General features: G+C 43.9%; 1 protein-coding gene across 2 annotated transcripts in view; it reads right to left on the bottom strand.

Annotated features, from left to right (window-relative positions):
* The window catches only part of EGFLAM (EGF like, fibronectin type III and laminin G domains), a 193,700-nt gene that overhangs the window by 95,469 nt on the left and 78,120 nt on the right, over positions 1 to 20,111 (bottom strand). For both annotated transcript variants that reach the window (XM_051853511.3, XM_051853512.3), the window contains 2 exons: positions 19,722 to 19,839; positions 18,552 to 18,687 (listed from right to left, as the gene is read on the bottom strand). In XM_051853511.3, the coding sequence (XP_051709471.3) occupies positions 18,552 to 18,687; positions 19,722 to 19,839 (254 nt within the window). The remainder of the gene's footprint in view (positions 1 to 18,551; positions 18,688 to 19,721; positions 19,840 to 20,111) is intronic.

Below are 20,111 nucleotides of genomic sequence, written 5' to 3'. Positions count from 1 at the left end.
GAAATAAGGTAAAGGAAGCAAATCTCTCAGTAAAAGTTCAAAGGAAATTCAAAGTAAAAAAATAGGAATAATTTTGGATAAATGGCAGGGCAAAGTTGTTACTTATCAACAGTCTCCTTGAATGTAAAGGACCTCAACTCCTCAGTTAAAAGGCATAGACTGGCTGCATGGATTATAAAACAAAACCCATCTATTTGCTGCCTACAAGAAACACATCTCATCAACAAAGATGTATGTAAACTGAAAGTGTAAGGATGGAAAAAAATATTCAATGCCAACAGAAACCAAAAAAGAGCTGGTGTAGCCATCCTAATATCAGATAAAATAGACTTTAACACAAAAACTGTTAAAAGAGACAAAGAAGGGCACTATGTACTGATTAAGGGATCAATTCATCAGGAAGATGTAACTATTATCAATGTATATACACCTAATTACAGGGCACCTTGCTATTTAAAAGAATTATTAAGGAATTTAAAGGGAGATATATACTTAAATATAATAGTAATGCGGAAACCTCAAGATTTGATAAAGTTGAACTGTTGAGAAACTTAAAATATTAAAATTGTGACAGTTGATGTACAATGTAATACTTTATCCATTTTAGTATTTTTTTTGTTCTAGTACCATTGGTTGAACTCTTTAATTAACACACAATTATTCTTAGGTGTTTAAATTTTAACTGAGAAGTGATCCCTGTGAGGAATTTGGAAAACATTATGCTGAGTGAAATAAGCCAATCCCAAAGGGACAAATACCACTTGTTCTCCTTGATAGGTGACAACTAACTGAGCACCAAAAAGGAAACCTGTTAAAGTGAAATGAACACTATGAGAAACAGTGACTTGATCAGCCCTCACCCTGACTGTTGATGAGCAACTTAATATGTTATCCCTCTTAGTATTTTTTTTGTTTGTTCTACTTAATACTTTTGGTTGAATACTGTAATCAATACACAATTCTTCTTAAGTGCTAAAACTTAACTGAAAAGTGATCACTGTTAAATATAAGAGTGGGAATAAGAGAGGGAAGAGATGTGCAATTTGGGACATGCTCAAGCTGACTTACCTCAAACGGTAGAGTAAGAAACATACCAGGGGATTCCAATTCAATCCCATCAAGGTAGCATGTACCAATGCCATCTCACTTGTCCCAGTGATCAATTTCTGTTCACAATTGATCATCATGATAGGACTAAGAAACAAAGGGATCACATAAACAAGAATAGTGTCTGCAAATACTAGCTGATAGAATAAAAAAGGGAGAGAATGATCCAACATGGGAAGTGAGATACACAGCAGACCCATAGAATGGCAGATGTCCTAAACAGCACTCTGGCCTCAGAATCAGCCCTTAAGGCATGCGGACCTGGCTGAAAAGCCCATGAGAGTATTTCAGGCATGGAAAGCCAAGACACTCTGGAAAAAAAAAAAAAAAAAACTAAATGAAAGATCTCCGCGAGTGAGATCCCAGTGGAAAGAACGGGTCATCAAAGAAGGAGGTACCTTTCTCTGAAGGGAGGAGAGAACTTCCACTTTGACCATGGCCTTGTCTAAATATGATCAGAGTCAGTGAACTCAGGGGGCTTCCATAGCCTTGGCAGCTCATGACAAGAGCCTACGGTGATTACTGAGGCCATAAACAAGAATGTCAATTTGTTAAGTCAACAACAGGAGTCACTGTGCACTTACTCCTCATGTAGGATCTTTGTCCTTAGTGTGCTGTACATTGAGATTTAATGCTATAACTAGTACTCAAACAGTATTTTGCACTTTATGTTTCTGTGTGGGAGCAAACTGTTGAAATCTTTACTTAATGTATGCTAAACTGATCTTCTGTATATAAAGAGAATCAAAAATGAATCTTGATGTGAATGGAAGGGGAGAGGGAGTGGGAAAGGGGAGGGTTGCGGGTGGGAGGGATGTTATGGGGGGAAGCCATTGTAATCCATAAGCTGTACTTTGGAAATTTATATTTGCTAAATTAAAGTTAAAAAAAATAAAAAATAAAAATGATTAGATGACTAAAAAAAAACAAAAAAAATTGTGAGCTAGGAAAATGCAAGATTACTGTTAAAGCGTGAGGAAGACATTACAAAAGTCTGAAAGGATTTTGGCAACTGACTCTAAATTTCTGGTTCACTTGAAACATCTCAGGGTAGAAACTGCAGGTGATACCTCATTTATGTGCCTATTCAAGACTATCAATGAAGCACCCAAATCAATAAACATACATTAAAATAAAAGAATTAATGTACATTTACAGAATTGCTCTTAAAATAATGCTAGGGCATAATGTACCTTTTTAAAAAATATGATTTCTGATTTTTATCTGACTTAAAAAAATTTGACCCTCCCTCACAATCCCAATAACATAAGGACTTCTAAGGTAGGTGAATGCATGAGTATATGACAGTACTTCAGAAAATTAGTAGAAGAATATAATTAAAAGATTTTTTGGTGCAAAAAAATTTGAAATCTATACATGCATTTTCTCATAATGTGCATCTTCCACCAATTTCACTCATAGTTACATATGCATGGATTTCAAAAAATTTTTGCACCAAAAATAAATTTGCCTTTTCATTTCATTTTTCTACAAACTTTGAAGTCCCCTTGTATCTACTTATGCACAAGACATACAGACATTTGCATGCAAACACACATACTTTTCAAGGTCTTTCTCAGGATGGAATTTGATCCAAAAGAACATAAAATTGGACTCTAAAACACCTTGAAAGACTTTACTGAAGGTCTTGTGAGAAAATGGGAAAGAAAAGCTAATTAAATTTCCTAGATATTTTGCCTCTGCTCTAAATAAGTGCTGAGAAACATTAATGACTATTGTTCGATTGAGTTTTGAAATTATTAGCTTGCCCGAATTATCCATATCTAGGGAGGTTCACATGGGTAAACAGGCAAATGAGAATGTGGGAAGGAGTTTCCTGAACAATATATATGGTTAAGAAAAAGAAAATTTGATGGGAAAAAAAATCCTCAGGGCAATATAAGAAGGCTCAGCTCTGTTGTCTTACCTATAATTGGGAAAACTTTCCTATGGAAAAGTTAAAAACACAGAAAGGGATCTTAAGAGTCCAAACTATGAAGTACTCTAAGCAGTTGTATTCACAGTAAATAGAAAGGGGTGGGTGTTCGGCCTAGTGGTTAAGATATCAGTTAGGACGAGATCTCCCACACTGGAGCTCCCAGGTTTAGTTCTTGGCTCCGTTCCCAGCTTCCTGTTAATGTAGACATTAGGGGGGCAGCAGTGATGTCTCAGGCAGTTGGGTTCCTGTTACCAACATGGAGACCTAGACTGAATCCCTGGCTCCCAGCTCTGTCCCCCAGGTCACTGTGGGCATGTGGGGAATGAACCAGCAGACTGGAGCTCTCATTTTTGGCCTCCTTTCTCTCTCTCCTGTCTCTCAAATAAATAAGTCAAATAAAATAACCAGAATAACTTTAGGGAATATAAATAGGTGCTTCAGATACGGCCTCCCCAAAATAAGATTCATCACTAAATAAAAGTTCGAGATATTTTCAATATATAGAAACACAAAAGCATGGGTGGGCATTTGGGATAGCAATGAAGATGCTGCTTGGGATGCCTGCATTCAGTATCAGAGGGCCTGGCTCAAGTCCTGGCTCCTCCACTTCCAGCGCACCTCCTACTAATGCATACACTGGGAGGCAGCAGGTGATGGACCAAGTACTTGAGTCCCTTCTACCCTTGTGCAAGATCCAGTTTGAGTTCCTAGAGCTTGGCTTTGGTGTGGCCCAGCCATGCTGCTGTGAGCATTTGGAGAGTGAGCCAGCAGAAGATTAATCTCTCTCTCTCTCTCTCTCTCTCTCACTCTGCTTTTCAAATAAATGAAAATAAGTAAATAAAATTTGAAAAAAAAAAAGAATTACAAGGGCACAATCAATTGATACATTAGATTCTCAAGGTCATAGCAAAGACATGATAATTACTATAACACAATTCTCAGGTTAATGTGATATTAATATAAAGGGAACAGATTCGATGTAGTTCGTAGATAAAATTCTAAGAATGTAATGCTACTTCCTTTCCTCCATCCCTCCCTTCCTTCACGCTAGATTTGTAAAAGTTGGTTGTGTAGTTATAAGACAGAGAAAATGTGGTGTGACAAAAATCTCAGTGAGGATGGGCAACAAGCATGAACTTTGAACACTGGTTACCTGCTCAATATGAATTTTCTGGACCAGCTGTTGTTGAAAGGCCCAGTGCTTATATCCCATGGAGAAGTGGTTTTGTACACTGATCACATGGTGGGAGGTGCTCTCTACCCATCTCCACAGGGGCAGAATTCACCACTTGGCTTGGGTGGACAACACAGTGAGCATGGGGCAGGAGAGACAGATGTGTGTCAAGGAAGGTGGTGCAGACTCCACTGAATTTTCCACACTGGACTGGGAGAAACTGATGGTAGCTCATAAGGAGCAACACTTTTTGATGGTGATTAAGAATGACTGATGAAGCTGGCGCCGCGGCTCACTAGGCTAATCCTCCGCCTTGCGGCGCCGGCACACCAGGTTCTAGTCCCGGTCAGAGTGCCGGATTCTGTCCCGGTTGCCCCTCTTCCAGGCCAGCTCTCTGCTGTGGCCAGGGAGTGCAGTGGAGGATGGCCCAAGTCCTTGGGCCCTGCACCCCATGGGAGACCAGGATAAGTACCTGGCTCCTGGCTTTGGATCAGCGCGGTGCGCCGGCCGCGGCGGCCATTGGAGGGTGAACCAACGGCAAAGGAAGACCTTTCTCTCTGTCTCTCTCTCTCACTGTCCACTCTGCCTGTAAAAAAAAAAAAAAAAAAAAAAAAAAGAATGACTGATGAGGCCTGCCTCCGAAGTGACGAGCTCCTCATCAAGGGCCATAGCAGAAGTTGGGTGGTCATGAAGCAGGGATGACAAAAGAGTAAGTGTTTTCTCAATAGGGTAGAGGTTGGACTTAGTTCAGTGTCTCTGACCTTGTCACACACTAAGAAATACTTTTTTGCATAGTAACCCAACGTGCTTATGCATTCAAACATGTATACACAAGGGAGTCGTCAATAAGATCACAGATTTCAAAAATTTTTGCACTGGGCTGGTGCTGTGGCATAGCTGGTTAAGCTTCCACCTGCAGCACCTGCATCTCACGTGGGCACTGATTCTAGTCCCAGCTGCTCCTCTTCTATTTCAGCTCTCTGCTTATAGCCTGGGAAAGCAGCAGAAAATGGCCCAAATGCTTGGGCCCCTGCACCTGCATGGAAGTCCTGGAAGAAGCTCCTGGCTCCCTGTTTTGGATTGGCTCAGCTAATGCCACTGTGGCCACTTGGGGAATGAACCAGCAGTTGGAAGACCTCTCTGACTCTCACTCACTCTGTAACTCTGTCACTCAAAATCTTGAGAAAAAAATTTTTTGCACTAAAAATAAATAACTTTAAGTTCATTTTCCATGAACTTTTTGAAGTGTCCTCATACGCTTATAACTTATGTATGGATACAAAACTGAAAAAGTCTCAAGGAAAATATATTTATCCTTCCATCACTACTTGCTTTGCTCTTTTCTGTCTCTCTTTTTCATTTATTTTCTTTTCCTGTTTTTTTAAATGCTAGTAAAAGCCCAGGAAATTAATCTTGCCCCTCACTGAAGCGTTGTGGTCCTCAATTTTTTTTAAAAGATTTTATTTATTTATTTGAGAAGTAGAATTACAGACACTTAGAGGGAGAGACAGAGAGAAAGGTCTTCCTTCTGTTGGTTTACTCCCCAAATGGCCACAACAGCCAGAGCTATGCCAATCTGAAGCCAGGAGCCAGGAGCTTCTTCTAGGTCTCCCATGTGAGTGCAGGGGCCCAAGGACTTGGGCCATATTCTACTGCTTTCCCAGGCCATGGCAGACAGCTGGATTGGAAGAGCAGCCGGGATTAGAACCGGCACCCTTAGGGGATGCCGGTGTGGCAGGCGGAGGACCAACCTACTGTGCCACAGTGCCAGCCCCATTGCCCCAAATTTGATACACACTGGACTAGACATTTCTGCTACAACATCTTAGATGGCATTTCCAACTCTAAAATTCTAACAATAGAGAAAACAGTTTCCTCGGGGAAGAATTTATTATTTGCAGTGAGATAAATCTCCAGAAAGTAGCAAATGAAGCCTGTCAAATGTCAAAGATGCTCTGGATACATCACACGCCAGAGAAACGTCATGCCATATTTTTGAGTGAACCACACTATGATAAACATTGGATGTTGTGACCCAGTAAATACTACACACACACACCCCTTAACTGAAACACAAGTTTCACAAAATCATTCTTATTTTTACTATGCATGATACCTTCTGGTATTTTCTCTTCTGTTTTATTACATTTCATTTTGAAAGAACAATGAGCTAAGACCCCCTCAATCCATGTTGCTACCTTCTAAGGAGTCACCACTTCTCGTTTGGGAACCCCTGTTCTAGAAAGTTGGAGCTGAAGTTCAAGTACGTGACAGACAGTAACTAGGAATTTGGGCTAAATGTGGTTAAATCCTGCTAGGAAAATATTTTTGAGAATGGAATTTGTTGGAGCACAAAATTGTCCTCTAGGGAATATAGTAGACCATTTGGGATGGCCTTGACAGTGGAGGCCACTCTATTGGCCACAGAGGAAGTGGACCAAAAGCCTACTTAACAGCACAACCACATAAAAGGATACTTTAAGAAAGTCATGGAAAAATTGAATTAAAAGGTATTTATTTTGGTGCAAAAAGCCATGAAATCCATGCATAGCCTTTTCATAACAGGCAATCCTTATGAAGCTTTTGAAGATCCCTCTATGAATGGATTTCAAAAACTTCTGTAACAAAATAAACTTATCTTCCAATTCCATTTTTGCCTGAACTTTATGGAGTCCCCGCATATGTGTGGCCTTTTCTCTCAGCACTGAATCTCTCACTGCACAATCTAATGCTTTCTGGAGGACCCTGGGTTATTTGGTGACTCCTTTCCTGACTATTTTCTCCCATTTCAGAAACAGAATGAATAAGACTTCCTTCTGATCTATTCCACACCTTGAACTTGACACTATGGTTATACTGACTATATCATTTCTTATGTGATGCAAGGCTCATTAAGCATGGCGACTTTGTCTTACTCCTCTCTTTGTTCCGTGGGATGTCTGTACAATCTTTCAAAAAATGCAATATTACCAGTCTCTTTCACGCTTAAAACTTTCCATAGCTGCCTATTCTCTGCAGGAGGAGGAATACAAGTTCCATTAGGCTGCCTTCTTGGTCTGGCCCTTGCCTACCGGTCTCTCACTACACAGAGTTCCAGGCTTTCTAAGTAATTCCAAGAACAAGTTCTCCTCGCCTCCAGGCCATTGCTTACGTGGCCTCTGTCCTCAGTCCTTCATTTCCCTCCTTCCTCCTCCTTTGCCTGGATATCTCTGACGTGTCCTTCTTAGCTCCTGGAAGAAGCCGGCTCAGTCTCCTTCAACACCAGGTTTTGTACCTCTAGCCTATCTGCGACACTCCCTCTTCTGGACTAGGCTCACCTGCATTCTTCAACAGACTGTTCCCAACGGCAGGAGTGATGGCTCATTCACCCCTCAATCTTTCACACATGCTTTACATACCTAAGATAGTCAATATACACGTTTGTATGACTGTGTGATCATAGCAGGCATGCAATAAAAAATGGTTGCCTTGTTTTCAACTATCTTCAGAATTCGACCTTAGGAGTAACAGCATACCCTAAACCCAACCAATTGCAGCCAGCTACTACTTTTTATAAAGTTTTAGTGGGGTACAAACACATCCAATGTTTTAGGTATTGTCGGTGGCTCCTTTCCAATTGCAATGGTTGACACAGAGTTCTTTACTCTGGCAAAGCACAAAATCTTTAGGATCTGGTCCTTTGAGAAAAAGTCTGTCAACCCCTGGTCTAAGAAAATATCTTCAAACTTACATATGCCCCTTTAACAGTCTGAGTAAACCTACAAATCCCTTCTCAGAATAAGGCTATATCTACATAAAATAAATTCATAAGAACCAAAGGATACGAATTATATGAAAAACAATGGCCAGATCATAAATATCATCATATGGTAATACATAGGCTTCATGATTAAGATATTAAATTACAGAACCCAGCAAGGGATTTAACACCTCTGATAATTTCATGGCAGTGATAAACATAAGTGGTATTTTGAGACATGTGCAGCAATGGAATGAGGCAATGCTTGTGATTCTAATAGTGACAAAGTCTTAGCAATTGTGATCCCCAGATCCCCAATACCCCTGTGCTTTGTTGTCTACATGCAGGTTTGAAGTGACTGCTGCATTTCAGTTGATGAAACTAAGAATGTAGCTTTCTGCTAACCAAAGTCCTGGAGGCCCTGGGGGATCTAAGGACTACAGGTGCAGCACCCTGATCTAAGAGAAGAGACATGAACCCCAAGATGAGCCAGGGCAAGCATGACAGGAGACAAAACCTCACACTCTGAAGAACCCAGGCTCTGTCAAATTTACAGACTGATTTTACTCAGGATTCGTTCTGCACTAAAATGAACTGGAGAGAAAAGCCCAAAACCACTAAGTAGTTACAATTAAAAAAAATATATATATATATATATTATTTGACCTTCAACTTTCAGTCTCTTTATTTATGAATTGGTTCAACCCAGCCCAAATGCCAAACAGATGGATAGAAAGGGGTAATGATAAATCCAGCCGGCAGTGTGTCCCAGGCTAGGCCACAAAACAGCACACTTTTCATTTACGGTTTACAAATGGCTCCCAAAGCTGACACACAAGATTTCAATTTACGTCAACTCCCATCAATCTGACTAGGAGTTATCTATTAGCCATGCTCACGGTAGGAGGGATCCATTTGTGGAACAGTAGGTCAGACTTCTGCAGAAAACCCGCTGGACTGCCTTTCATCCTGAGCCTGAGAGGAGGGTCATTACGATGACCAGAACTTCTGGAAGGAGTGTCTGAGGTTTTCCATTTCAAAACCAAAGGCAAGAAAAAGAAATTCTTCACCACGCACTACTTGTTCATACGAAATCTCAGTGCCATCCGAGCAAGCCCATTCTTGCTTAGCTCTAATTCTAAGACGGCTGATGGTACCGGAGGCTCACACGTCGTCAACAGCAGCGTTTCCCAAACTCGTCCCTGAAGAGAAATGTGGAACTTTCTTCTTGGCTTTACCCATTCTCCCCCAAATGAACTACTTGCCTAAGAACATTTCTTTAAACCGTTTCAGTTAGAATTGCGGGAGGCGAGAAAGCTGCTGCAGGGCTGAGTGACCCTTCAGTCGTGCAGGCACTGCTGCCACTCTTGCTATGGACTCTACAAATGCAGTGCCAAAAGGGGGAAATTCACTCACTTAAGCAGAACTCGGGAACAAAGTGTGCATTCCATTCTGAAAGAAGAGCACACTTTCAAGTGCGTCATGAAACCTGGATATTATGAAGCTCAACCACAGAGCAATCCCCCCTTCATGATGAGAAAGCGGGTGTAGTAAGAGAGGGGGGCCGGGAGAGGGGTGCAGCTGTGGTCGGCGAGAGGATGTGCCTGTGAGATCCATGGTGGGCTCCCCTGCTTTTCCTTTCGGCAGTGAGGTACGATGCTGGTTACTGTTGAGGCCTCCAACATTATCAATAAGGAATTCATTGAACCACTGTAGCTAATGATTTTTAAATGATCTATATAGCTTCTAGTGTGGCAATACATTTCCATGAAGCTCATTGTAAAAGAATCACCATACATGACGCCCTCTTCCCAGTGAGCCACTCTGCTAAGTGCTGGAGACACATTTTTCACCATCACGACCCTTCCGACGTAACTACTACCCTCAGTCACGCTTCGCAGCTGCGGAGACCAAAGCTCATAGGATTAAGCACCTCGTTGGAGGTTCCAGTTGGCTGTTGGCATTCTCTAGATTCAATCCCATGACTGCCTGTGTCCAGATGTTTGCCAGTACCCACAGTGCTAAGTGCTGTGTTGTACGTACAGGAGCAGGTCCTGCCCTCGTGTTGCATGATAGGCAGATGGGCCTTGGACAAGTAATTAACTAGAAGCATGCTGAGTATGGCAAGGGAAAGTTGCAGATATGCATAACCTAGTTTGGGAGTGCAGGAAGGCAGTCAGGGAAGGCTTTCTGGAGGAAGCAGAGGAATCCTAAAGGATGAACAGCAGTAAGCTAAGAGGGGACAGGTGTTGGGGGCCAGCAGGCTGAGCTGCTGCTTGGGATGCCTGCATTTCATATTGGAATGCCTGGTTCAAGTCCTGGCTACCTGTGTTGGATCCGGCTTCAAGCTAATGTGCACCCTGAGAGCCAGCAGGTGATGGCTCAAGTACTTGGGTCCCTGCCACCCATGTGGAGAGACCTGGTTGGAGTTCCTGGCTCTTGGCTGCAGCCTGGCCCAGCCCCAAGTGTCAGAGGCATTTGGGGGAATGAACTAGTAGATGGAAGATCAATCTCTGCCTTTCAAATAAATAAATAAATTTAAAAAAAGTCAGCTAAGTAAAGAGGGAGAACAGCTTTTCTGAAAGAGAGACTTAGAGCCAAGAGTCATTGTTGGAACAGCATTTGGCTCCCCAAACTCATGAAAATGTTTTCACACCAAAGTCTCATGTTAACAGCCATTGGTGCTAATGGCTGAGAGGTTAAGGATGGACAGTGTATTGATCACATTATGGTGTCTGAAGGAGGGGTCTTTGGGATATGATTGGCTTGGACAAGGTTGCCAGGGTGGAGCCCCGTGGTCCTTATCAACAGATGTGCATGACTGTGGAGGGGGAGAATCCTTCCTTCTGCTTCCTGGCTCACCATGTAACTGTCCCTCTGCCATCCTTGACCTCAGCAGGTGCCTAACCCAGTGTGGCTCTGTGATATGGGGCTGTGAACCTCTAGAACTGAGGGCCATAACCTTCATTCTTCAAGCAGCTCCTTTTGGGTATTTGAAAGTAATGAAAAGCTGACTAACACACCAGGAGAGAACTACCAGAAAGAAGGAAAGAGCCATCATGAAAGCCATAGTAGAAAAAATTTGCACTGACTGAGCCACTACTGTACACCAGGCACTGCTCTCAGCATTGCCATGTGCATCAACCCAATTACTTTCACAATACCCTGTGGGCTAAGTAAATTATCCCCATGCTGCTGAGGCTCAGAGAAGTGAAATCAATCACCCATCTAAGATCACCTAGCTGAAAAGTGGCAGGGGCAAGGCTTGCACTGGGGAGTCCATCCCTGTGCACTAAACCACCAGTCTAGACTGCCTCACCCGTGTCATAATGACAAGCAGAGTACAGTGTGTTTGGGTGTTACACAGTCCAGCCTTATTTTACATGTGAGAACACGGAGAACTGGAATCAAGCCACTTTACCAAGTTGGTCCAGAGCTGTCTCCTCTCACTCTACATTTGGACAAACTTCAACCTCAGAGAAGATACCAAGAATCAGGCTACAAGTTTCATTTCTGAATGCAAACTCCTTTAACCTTCACAGCCACACATCAAAGCACCTCATTCCTTGAATTATTCAAGGAAAACCCACAGTCCTTTCAGCTTATCTTCCAAATTCCAGACTCCACCTTCATTGCTGTAACAGACCTTTGCAGCGTCACTCCCCGTGTGGAAATCAAGTTCACTGGCTACTTGCAGACTGAGGAAGAGTTCATGATGGGATGGAAAGACAGATGACTTTTGACAAAAAAAAAAAATGTCAGTTTGTGAAGGTTACATGACCTCGAGATTCTCAAGTGAAACCAGTGTGCAGGCAGGCACCATAGTCAGACTAGAAGCAGCCTGTGTGAGCTTGGGGTTTGCAAGTCTTACCCTGGAAGGCATCTATAAGGGGCCAGGGAATTATTTAGGCAGAAAAGTGTAAAAAGGAGAACAGAGGAAGCCTCACCCTTTCTCACTTATTAGTATAACTGTTGTGCTGAGATTGAGAGGGCAACATTTCATAACCTATCTCCCTAAAACAGATAAAAATATTCTGAAATTTCAAATGCATGCAAAACAAACCAGTGGTGGACTTTAAAATATTATTCACTAGTTGTGTCGGATCAGGGAAAACATATGGTATTTGTCTTTTTGGGATTGGTTTACTTCACTAGGTATAATGGTTTCTAGTTGCGACCATTTTGTTGCAAAAGAGAGGATTTTTTTTAACAGCTGAATAGTACCCCATAGTGTATATATACCATAATTTCTTTATCCAGTCAATTGTTGTTGAACATCTGGGTTGATTCCCAACATGTAATATATTGGAGAGAAATAGACATTTTGATAAAGGATGATTGTTTATGGCCCTTGTCTCTTCCATTGAGGAACAATCTTTTGTTTAGTTTTCTTTCCCTTCACAATATTTGTTGAACTCCTTTGCTTAGTGCAAGGTTAACCATGCGGTCACTAAGTATACTGATAATAGATCACTGTAAAAATTAAGAAAGGGAATCTGAGAGGGAGGAGAAGGGTTGAGATGTGGGCGGGAGGGAGGGGAAGTCCCACTATGTTCCTAAATCTGTATATATGAAATATGAGACTTGTATAACTCAAAATTTTAAGAACCATTATTCATTTATGTATTTTTATTTATTCAAAAGTCAGAGAGAGAAGGAGAGAATATCTTCCATTTGTGGATTCATTCACCAAATGCCCACAACAGCCAGAGCTAGGCCAGGCTGACGTCAGGAACTCGGAACTCAACCCAAGACTCCATGTGGGTGGCAGGGACCCAAGTGCTTGAGCCATTACCTGCTGTCTCCTAGGTTGCAAATTATGAGGAAGCTGGAATTGGAAAAAGAGTCAGAACTTGAACCCAGGCACTCTGATATGGGATGCAAGTCTCCCAAGCAGTGGCCTAATGCTCACCCCCAGTGGGAGACTTTTCATTGAAAACATTCATTGAAACTTTGGTCTGCTCTTACAGCAGTTGACAAAACGAAGCTCTGACACAATTTTAACCAGTCACATGACAGCTAAAGAAAACCTATAGTAAGTCATATGAAAATCATCTTTTCCCTTCAACCAACCCAGTGGATACCATACATGAAGCATGGCGTCCCAAAGATCAATGGTGAGAGACATTTTCCCAGGCCTTTGGCTTGACTACGAGAGGGGAACTCACCCTGGGGAAATTCTTAGGTAGAACGAGGAAAGTTTCTCAGATATTTATAGTCTAAATATTTCAAAACATATGTAGCTATATTTATGCCCAGTCCTTATTTTGCTGGACAGTAAACATTGACGGCCACAACGAAATTTTCAGCACTACTTTTCCTCAAATGAATGGCTGTCCTATTTGAGAAAAACAGGTGACAGGTTTTTTTTTTATTATTAAATGTAAAATATGCTACAGCCTGAAGGCTTACTTAGAATTTGCCTCTTCAAATCTTTTCTACACAGCTCAAAAATTAGAAATCTATTTGCATCCAAGAAGTGAATGAATAGGCCAATTTTAGGGGAGATTATGAAGATAACCCCCGTTGAAAAGCTGCCTGCCTGAGTGGGAGACCACACTCTTGTCTGAGGTCATCACGGAGAGTACACCTTCAGGGTGCTCATACCACAGGTGGCCCCTGCCATGGGGGAGAGAGAAGATGAGGGACAAAAATAGCTTTGTCTTAGGCCTATGACTCAAGGGATAATCACAAGTGTATCTACCTGAAATAGCATCAAAACCATCAAACAAAGGCTGGTGTGGTGCAGTTGATTAAGCTGCTGCCTGCAATGCCAGCATCCCACGTGAGTGCTAGCGCATGTCCCAGCTGCTCTGCTTCAGCTCCAGCTCCCTGCTAAAGAGTCTGGGAATGCAGTGGAAGATGGCCCAAGTCCTGCCACGCATGTTGGAGACCCTGACGGAGTTCCAGGCTCCTGGCTTTGGCCTAGCCCCGCCCTGGTCATTGCAGCCTTTGGGGAGTGAACCAGCAGATGGAAGATCTCAATTTCACTCTCTCTGATTCTCTCTCACTCTCACTCTGTCTCTCTGTAACTGCCTTTAAAATAAATTAAATAAATAAGTCTTTAAAGAATAATAAAAAAAGAAAAAAATACTAGCAAATACTCATCAAAAGTACCCCCAGATCCTTGTCTCCTGTAATTTCTCAGGTTAATCTGTTATTGTTAGACTATCTATTAACATCATCTTTGATATTGTCATCCCCACTGAATAGCAAGCACTGGGGGCAAATGATGTCTAAGTGCCTACCATCTCAGAGGGAGGACTGGAACCTAATCTTCAGTGACAACCTGGACAAGAGCTTTACATGAAGATACAAAAATCCGAAGAGAACCTCTCAGATAAACTGATTTCTACAATTACTTAGCCATGGTACAACAAAGGCCTGCCTCTTGGCTGTAAAAACAAACTCTTGGCTCACCTCGAGACCATCACATGTGTTTTTGTATACAGAAGGTATCTGGGGAGAAGGAATTCAACATTAACATTAAGTGAGTCTCTCTGGGGGAAAAACAGAATAACTGAAGAACCCGAAAAGCTTTTCATACTGTCTTAATCTACTGAGGCTTTTATAAAAAAAAACACAGTCAGCCCTCTGTATCTATAGGTCTGACATCTATGAACTTTGGAACAATAATATTTAGGGAAGAATTGCATCTATACTGAACATGTGCAGATATTTTTCTTGTCATTATTCCCTAAACAATACAGTCTAAGCAAATAATTACATAGCACTTATGCTGTATAGGTGCTATCAGCAGTCTAGGGACGACCTGATGTGTACAGGAGGATGTGCACAGTCTATCTGCAAATAATTCACCCACAGATTTTGGTAGGCATGGGTGGTGGCAGTGGAGGGTTGTCTTAGAACAAATGGACACAAAAGAATGACTGCACCATAAACTGGGAAGCCTCTGAACAGCAGAAATAGCTTTCTCCTAGTTCTGGGGGCTGACAAGTTCAAGATCAAGGTGCCAGTACGTTCAGGGTCTGGTGAAAGCTTACTGTCTGGTACCCTCTTGCTGGATCCTTCCATGGAAGAAGGTGTGAGGGCCTCTTTGGGATATTTTTTATGAAAGGCCCTTGGTCCCATTTATAGGGGCCCTACCCCTATGATCCAATCACTTCCCCCAAACCTCACATCCTAATATCATCACCTTCAGGGTTAGGATTTCGGCATATGAATTGGGGGTGGGCTACAAGCTTTCAGACCTCAGCACACACTAGTTGCAGTTCCTGATCTGTAGCTCAGGAAAGCTCCCTCCACAGTTACCTTCCGGCACTCACCTGTAAGGGAAAGACCCTGAGATGTTTACCAACGGGCATGTTTGCAGTCACATAGTACATGCCAAAAACACCCCCAGGATCTGCTTCCTTAACCCACATGCCAGCATAGCCATAAGTGTGGAGAAGTTGTACCTCCAGAGCAATCCTCAAACAACGAGAGGACAGAAGCCACCGGGTAAACGTGTCCTGTCTCTATGGACAGATGTGAGAGGCAGTCTGTAGGCTTCAGAGATCACAATGGAATCAAACCTCAGTGATACGGCTTTGCCTGTAGGTGACTTCAGTAACATGGCATTATGCACCACCCTCTTTTCTTGACTCATTCTCCTCACTCTCTCATTACTGCTTCCAGACTACGGGCACCCAAGTCCTTATCTGAGGTTCTACTCTGGGATTGACCCCACGCCTTGAGAGGCATCGAAGTCAGGAGAGGAAGTGACTTGCGCAGGGCCGCACAGCTGGCAAGCAGGAGGGTCAGCGCCCTTTCCTGGTCCTCTGGATTTCAATCTGATGACTTCTTTCTTCTTCCACCTCAGATGTGCGCCCTTGGCTAAGAACCTGCCTTTTGGGGGCCAGTGCTGTGGCACAGCAGGTAAAGCTGCTGTCTTTAGTGCCGGCATCCCATATGGCACCAGTTGGGAGTCTCGGCTGCTCCACTTCCCATCCAGCTCCCTGCACCTGAGAAAATAGTGGAAGATGGCCCAAGTGCTTGGACCCCTGTACCTGTGTGGGAGACCTAGAAGAAGCTCTTGGCTTCTCTGGGCTTAGACCTGGCCATTGCAGCAATTGGGGGGCGGGTGAACCAGTGGATGGAAGATCTCTTTCCCTCTGCCTCTCCCTCTCTTTCTTTAACTGTGCCTTTCAAATACATAAAATAAATACTTTTTAAAAAACTGCCTTTCTTTTATCAATGTAGCAGATACAGAGAAAGCTTTAAAAAACACATATTTGAGCACAAAATTAATAATGACTTTCAGATTTCCTGGGGGGGTTGCACACATGATCTGCTAAATTATCATAAAGAATTTTTATATTTTTAAAAATCATGGCCAGCGCCGCGGCTCACTAGGCTAATCCTCCACCTAGCGGCACTGGCACACCAGGTTCTAATCCCGGTCAGGGCGCCGGATTCTGTCCCGGTTGCCCCTCTTCCAGGCCAGCTCTCTGCTGTGGCCCGGGAGTGCAGTGGAGGATGGCCCAGGTGCTTGGGCCCTGCACCCCATGGGAGACCAGGAAAAGCACCTGGCTCCTGGCTCCTGCCATTGGATCAGCGTGGTGCGCCGGCCGCGGCGGCCATTGGAGAGTGAACCAACGGCAAAGGAAGACCTTTCTCTCTGTCTCTCTCTCTCTCTCACTGTCCACTCTGCCTGTCAAAAAAAAAAAAATCATAAAGTACTGTGTTGGCTGGGGTTTAACTTACTTGCATAAGTAAATTATAAATGTTTTGTCCCAGGTTTTCCAGATGAGAAAACTGAAGTGTTAAGATGTTCAGTGTTGCACATTTAACTGGTATTGGCACCAGAATTAGAGTCCTTGGTATTCTAGGCATATTCCAAGTTTTGCTTACCAAGTCTATTCAACAGCAGGTGGAGATTATCCTCAAGGAAGAGCATCTGGGGCTTTGTAGTGGGTACATATACACACACATGCATAAGATATTCATACATACATATATACACACATAATATACACACACATGCATATATACACATCATATATTACACATACATAAGATAAGTATATATGTACTTACTTTAAAATTTCCCTACCATCTGTTCCCACCTTTCCAGTAATTAAACAGTTTTCCTTGGAGGATCCAACCCTCTCAAACCTTCCATCCAGGACCTCTGGGGCCCACTCGTCATTAGTTCCAGAGGTTACAACGTGACCAGTCCTTGACCAAATGGTGACTTTTCCCCACCCTGGCCGCAGGGATTGGCTCTGACAAAGGAAAGGCACCTAAGCATGACCAAGCAGAGTGAACACAGAGGCTCTGCTGGGCCTGTGGACAAATGGTTGCATTCTTTCCAGGAAGGAGCTGAGCTATTCGCCTACAAGTCTTGAGAGGCTCTCTTGCTACCATAGTGGAAAAGCTGGCCTGAAACAAGGCCAATGAAGCCAAGGGCTGGATGGAAACAAGTGCTGAGACAGCCGGGGTGCAGTCTCTCCTGAAGCCCAATTTGCCACTAGACTTTCCGGTCACAGGAACAGACGCACAGACGCTCTGCTGCCTCAGTTTCCCCTTTCCAGCTTCTGCCACTCGTGACTGAAGGAGTCCGGCCTGAAACAAGCTCTGCACTTGAGCTTTAGCAATCCCGTGCAGGCTTCCCCGCTACACACACAAACGTCTGTTTTCCACTCCCAACAAAGACACTTGGAAGTCATGGAACAGAAGCAGAGCTCATCAAAACCTGGCAGAATCCTTTGTCCCAGCTTCAGAGAGCTTGAGGAATGAGGAGCTGCGCCAGTCCTTTTGTGGAGCTGCGAGGTGGCAGGGCCTCAAATACACCCCATCATCATTAATGCACAATCCCAACGCCACGTGCATTGTTCCCAGACAAACTCATCAGCCAGCACCTCAGCACCAAACCAGGCTGCAGCCAGAGTTCAGGGGAGGCCTTCAACTGGGTATTCCTTTTGTTCACCTATGCTTGTTTCTCTCTCTCTCACTCTCTCTCTCTCTCTCTCTCACTCTCTCTCTGCATAAAATTATATACCAGCATTGAGATCCATTGCTTTTACATCTGTAAGCTTTGTAAAAATGTCTAATCATCATTATTATTGTTATTTTGGCATTTCCCCCATGACAAGCTGAGGAACAAGAACTAGACAGGTAGAGAGAAGAGAAAAAGGGCTGAGAGCAAACCGAGAAACACAGCCCAGGGCAACAGGGATAGGAAGGAAACCGTGGACTGTGAAGGGGTCCACCCATCCCTGAGAAAAACCGTCATCAAATATTTATTTCAAGTATAAATAAATAGGTGTTTCAAGGCCAGGAACAGCACTTTCAAGTGAGAAGAGCAGGCAGGCTTGTTGGTCATGGGGATCAGGAGTTTGCAGGCCTAGCAGAATCTTTGGGTGGAAAGGAAATGGGGAAGAAGCAGGGGACAGGGGACAGGCACCTGCCGCTGAGGTGGGAAGAGGACAGGTGCTGGCTGGAGCAAGAATATGAGCCCCATAGCCTGTGTGCTCTCTCACACACACGTGCGGGGCAGACCCACACGGGACTCCCCCTCAAGACTCATGTCCCCCTCAGAACACCTGCATCCCACTTATTTGGCTTTTGAAAGTGACATGCGGCCTTACCTGGTGAATTCCACAGAATAGTGCTGAATAGGGGAGCTTCCCTCACTCTCTCCAGGCTTCCAGGAGAGGGCCACTTCGGAATCAGAGACCACGACCACGTGTGGCTGCTGGGGCGCAGCAGGAGGCAGGCAGGAATCTGGGCAGGACAACAAGCACAACTAGACTTGGCTGGTGGGCCCAGCTGCTGGAGGGATTGCAAACATAAAAAACACATGTGCTTCCTCCAGCCCACACAGCTCCGCCCACAACAGCCTCAAAATCTAAACCAAGCCAACACGCACAAAAAACTCATCACAGCTGGAGTCACTGTGGAACCTTTGAGTCATCGGGAGCCACTCTCCCCTTCTCCAGCACCTGTGCCTGGGAACCCAACTACACTGGGACATGTAGGAAATCACTGTCAATGGACGCAATGGCAATCTTCAATCACACTCTCACCTCCTAACAACACTTCGTTTCCATTTGCCTGTTGGAATTGATATTTACCTACTAGGAAAAATTAAATGGTTGGCATTCCGGCCACTGTGTGTGTGTGTGTGTGTGTGTGTGTGTGTGAACTCCCTCTATGATCAGAATATACAGCATGGAAAGACATCTGGGAAACACCCTGGTGTGTGAAGAAGTAGGAGTCCCCCATGATCCTATCACTGCAAGTAGCCACTGTCAGCATCTTCCTATCCAGAATTTTGCCCCTCCCAGCCTTTGTTCATACTATTGCTTGGGCCTGGAAGACTTCATCTGCCCTCCTCTCTTATGCATTTCCCATAATTCCAGCTGGGGATGCACCAGAGCCACTTGCTGCCTTCTCCCTCCACAGGGTACCTTGTGGGCAGTGGTAGATCCACCCCGATTTGCACCCCAGTGTGCGGCCCAGGGCTGCCTCAGTGAGCACGGATGGATTCCTTTTCTCTATCAGCCTTTCCTCCCACTCCCCCTCCTCACATGCCTAATTCCTACTTGCCTGCTACATCTTCACCTGGTTGACGTCTGCTCACTGGACGTAGCACTTACTTAGATGATGTCTTGACTCACCCAGTAAGTGCCACATGGGCTGTACATTGGTCACCACTGAATTCCCAGATCCTACCTAGCACACTGGAGTGCAGTATGTCCCTACTGATCTCTGCTGAATGAAAGAAGGGCAGCTTAATGCATTTAAACCAATTTTACCTCGCGACAAGGTGGTGACATGCCGAGGAGAGCTGAGCCGTCCTTTGCCAGCCTGGCTGTAAGCGGCTACACTCACTCGATATTCAGTGCCTGGTTGCAAATCTCCGATCACTTCCTCCTGGCAATGACCAAACAAGAGAGGTGCCAACAATCAGAAGTTCTGTTTGCACAAACCATGAAGTTTCTGTCACCTTTACCTGCTGAGGCCCCTGTGAAATTGCCTGGGCTGGAGGGAGTTTTGCTTTGTGTGGGATTGGCCCAGTTTTAAAATTTGCTAGAAGGAAAACATTGTGAAATATTTTCCAAGATTGGAAGATTATGCTTTACTGGAATGTCCACACTGTTCTAGAACTGGGTCCCCGTCACACTGTCAAACCTTGCTCTCAATCT

The sequence above is a fragment of the Oryctolagus cuniculus genome, chromosome 14 (genome assembly GCF_051225735.1).
Source record: "Oryctolagus cuniculus isolate XC-2025 breed Fujian yellow rabbit chromosome 14, ASM5122573v1, whole genome shotgun sequence".
In the NCBI taxonomy this organism is placed as follows: domain Eukaryota; kingdom Metazoa; phylum Chordata; class Mammalia; order Lagomorpha; family Leporidae; genus Oryctolagus; species Oryctolagus cuniculus.
The sequence above is the reverse complement of the archived record's forward strand: the minus strand, read 5'-3'. Positions and strand labels throughout refer to the sequence as shown.